The sequence below is a fragment of the Galeopterus variegatus genome, unplaced genomic scaffold (genome assembly GCF_000696425.1).
Source record: "Galeopterus variegatus unplaced genomic scaffold, G_variegatus-3.0.2 Scaffold1027, whole genome shotgun sequence".
Classification (NCBI taxonomy): domain Eukaryota; kingdom Metazoa; phylum Chordata; class Mammalia; order Dermoptera; family Cynocephalidae; genus Galeopterus; species Galeopterus variegatus.
In genome coordinates this window covers 456169-459145 of record NW_007727138.1, presented here as the reverse complement: position 1 = coordinate 459145, position 2977 = coordinate 456169, and the positions used below count along the sequence as shown (strand labels likewise).

Sequence of the window (2977 nt, the reverse complement as noted above, 5' to 3'; positions counted from 1 at the left end):
GAGTCACATCTCTGAGTTTCAGATCTTCAGGTCTGGGTAGAGGCACTGGAGAGGCACAAGACACTAGATTCAGATGTGGTTCTCAACCGCAAAGCTCTGAAGTATCCACACAAGCTTTTAAGAAGCTGTTTGGAGAAAACTTAATGGTGTGCAGCAAAATAACTGAAAAAAAATATTAAGATGATAAAAAGTACCATGATTCTACCAGATAGAGCTGAATTCTTCTTAAGAAAGCTTTTTAAAAAATAGAATAAATTTAATTTTTTGTTAGAATAATGCTAACTTCTCATTTATATGTTAATCTTCTACTCTATTTAAATAAGCTGTTACTTGCTGTTCACTCATAATAAATCATAATTCATCATTAATGTACAGCTCATGCTTTTTAATCAGATATGTAAATCAGTTAAAATAGAAAGCAAAGCCCATAGAATTATGCTCCCTTAAGAATTTGACAGAAAAACAAATGGTTATGAGAGAGAAGAATGAAGATGGGCCAATATAAAGCATCCGTAGCTTATAAGAAAACACAGATGCCTAAATAGTTAGAAGAAAATCCAAATGATAAACTTTCACCAAGTCAAACAAAACGTTACCTTAAAAAAGGAGGGAAGAGAATTGAAAACAAAGAGATTTTCTCTTGGTATATGAGATATATCTCCCTCTCTCTGGCTGCCCATTTGACCATTTTCCTTTGTCTCTCATTTGGACTCTGTACATCTCTCTCCCTAAATCTGTCTCCACTTCCATGTTTCTGCACCTTCATCCCTTCAAGGTTTTTGTCTCTCTGCATCTCTCTGTGTCCTCCCTTCCTCCACTGCTGCAGTCCAGTGCCATACCCAAATCCGTGACCACATTTGTCTTTCATCCCACTATGACTCTTGGAGCTTCTCTCTCAGCATATCTATCTCCATCCCTGGCTGACTCCCCACTCTTTCCACCTGCCACTATTCCGTTTTCACAAAACCACCAGCTCCAGACAGGGTCTACCACATAAAAGATGACTAATATATATGTATTTGTTGTCAGTGAATTTATGCTGATCTACCTTGCATAGGCTCTTTTACTTCTCTGCCCCATCTGGCTTCTGTCTCCTCAGTTCCTTTCCCCACCTCGAAGTTCCTTCCAACCTCTTAATTTCCTCAGAAATGTGGGCTGAGACTCACGAAATTTAAACAAAGTCATCTATCCCAGCATGTCCACCTCTCCAAACATGAAACAAAATGCCACCTGGGTAAGGCAAGGATCCTGAGTGCAATCATTGTCACTTTCCAAGAAAAAGCACCTAAATAATTAGCCAAACAAGGCAGAACTACGAAAAGGCTGACCAATACACACATGAGAAATGCAAACCATGAAGGAGTCCATATGCTCTATACTGCTTTGTATTACTTAGTGGTATATTCCCAACACCTAGCACAGAGAGTGGTATATCATAGATGATCAGTAAGTTTTTGGATTGGGTAAATTGATTAATTCATTTAATTTAAACAGAATTATTCACACATGCCATAGAGTTTCTATTTCAACAAGAACTTGGAACATCTAGATCCTAAACCCAGTATCTTCATCCAAAACTACACTCACCCAACATTCCCATTCTCACCAATGCTACATACAATTTCATAGATCGAAGACAACACCATCTGTAAGATGCACCATCATTTTCTTCTATGCCATGACTGACATTTTGAGAAGAGCAATAGTAAGACACCATTGATTGTAAGTTACATCTCAATATCAGGCATCTTAAAGGGAAAGAAAAAATGTGCATCCTAAAATCAATTCAAGACACTGCCATAACCCTAGAATTAAGGTATTTATTTTCTAATTTGATTGTCAAAAATAACTCCATAATTTATGCACAAGTTATCAAATTATTGATAGCATCATGTGAAAGAAATTCCAAATGAATGTTATGTTTACAGTAAAGAGAAGGGAAGGAAAACTAGCAGTATCTTACAGGTAAATTCCCGAGCCGTGACAGGTTCACTAGTGAGGTCGTGCAGGGCAGCCTGGACCGTGATGGCATACTCAGTGTTGGGCAGGAGGTCAGTCAGCTGCATATCATTCACAGTTGGCCCCACACGCATCTGTATATGGATGTGCCCAACAGAAAGAAGACGCTCAAACCAAAAGTTTCCACTTACTGGGGATATCCAGTTGAAGCTTATTTGTAACCACTAGATTATAACACAGCTTTTACTTTTCATTTACCAGAACTGTATTTCTTTTTTCATGCCAACGTTTTCTAAAATCTGTCAAAGGCCACAAACCTGATTTTCTATTTTTCTGTTTTGTCTGTAAAGTTATAAATGAGTTCATATGTAATTGTATTGTAATGGGGACTGTGCAACTGTAAAGTCTCAGGAAGACCCAGTGATAAGGAAACAAACCTCTCTCACCTCTTTGGGTTTTGTGGATTCTGTGCCCTTAACAGGTTCATATGACAAGTTGTAGCCGGTAGCTCCTCCCACTGGCTGCCACTGCACGTGCATGGCGGTAGGGCCAACATCATAAATGTTGAGACTGACTACAGGGACTGGCACTATCCAAACATAAAAGCAGACATCAGTCTAATTCTCTTCATTCCACTTATCTTTTCACCATTGTTTCCTACTTAATTATTGATATTTGTGTATGATAAATAGGGAATGGGTTGCTGTGAGAAATCAATGAGTTAATATAATCTTCTCCCCCTCCAAAAAAAAAAAAATCCAATCTCATTGTTCATTGCACTTCATACTCAGGACTGCATGTCACAACTGTTTCATAGAGGCAAAAGTTTTTAACTGTAGATTGCAAATGGCATTCCAGAGAGTCCATATGGAAGCCAAAATAGATACCAACTTCCTGAGACTTTAATCTCTGTTTCTGGAACATCACTGAGTTGACTATTTTTATTCTTTGATCATAGAACTTCATACATAAGTAACCAACACAGTACTTTATTTCATCTTTCTTCAGAAAAAATACA

At 37.9% G+C, this 2977-nt stretch overlaps 1 protein-coding gene across 1 annotated transcript in view; it reads right to left on the bottom strand.

Annotated features, from left to right (window-relative positions):
• COL12A1 (collagen, type XII, alpha 1) overlaps nt 1-2977 on the bottom strand; it is a gene marked incomplete at its 3' end in the record, with an annotated part of 74062 nt that overhangs the window by 9870 nt on the left and 61215 nt on the right. Inside the window, exons 23-24 of the mRNA XM_008574285.1 lie at nt 2406-2548; nt 1964-2093 (exon numbers count right to left, since the gene is read on the bottom strand). Of these exons, the coding sequence (XP_008572507.1) occupies nt 1964-2093; nt 2406-2548 (273 nt within the window). The remainder of the gene's footprint in view (nt 1-1963; nt 2094-2405; nt 2549-2977) is intronic.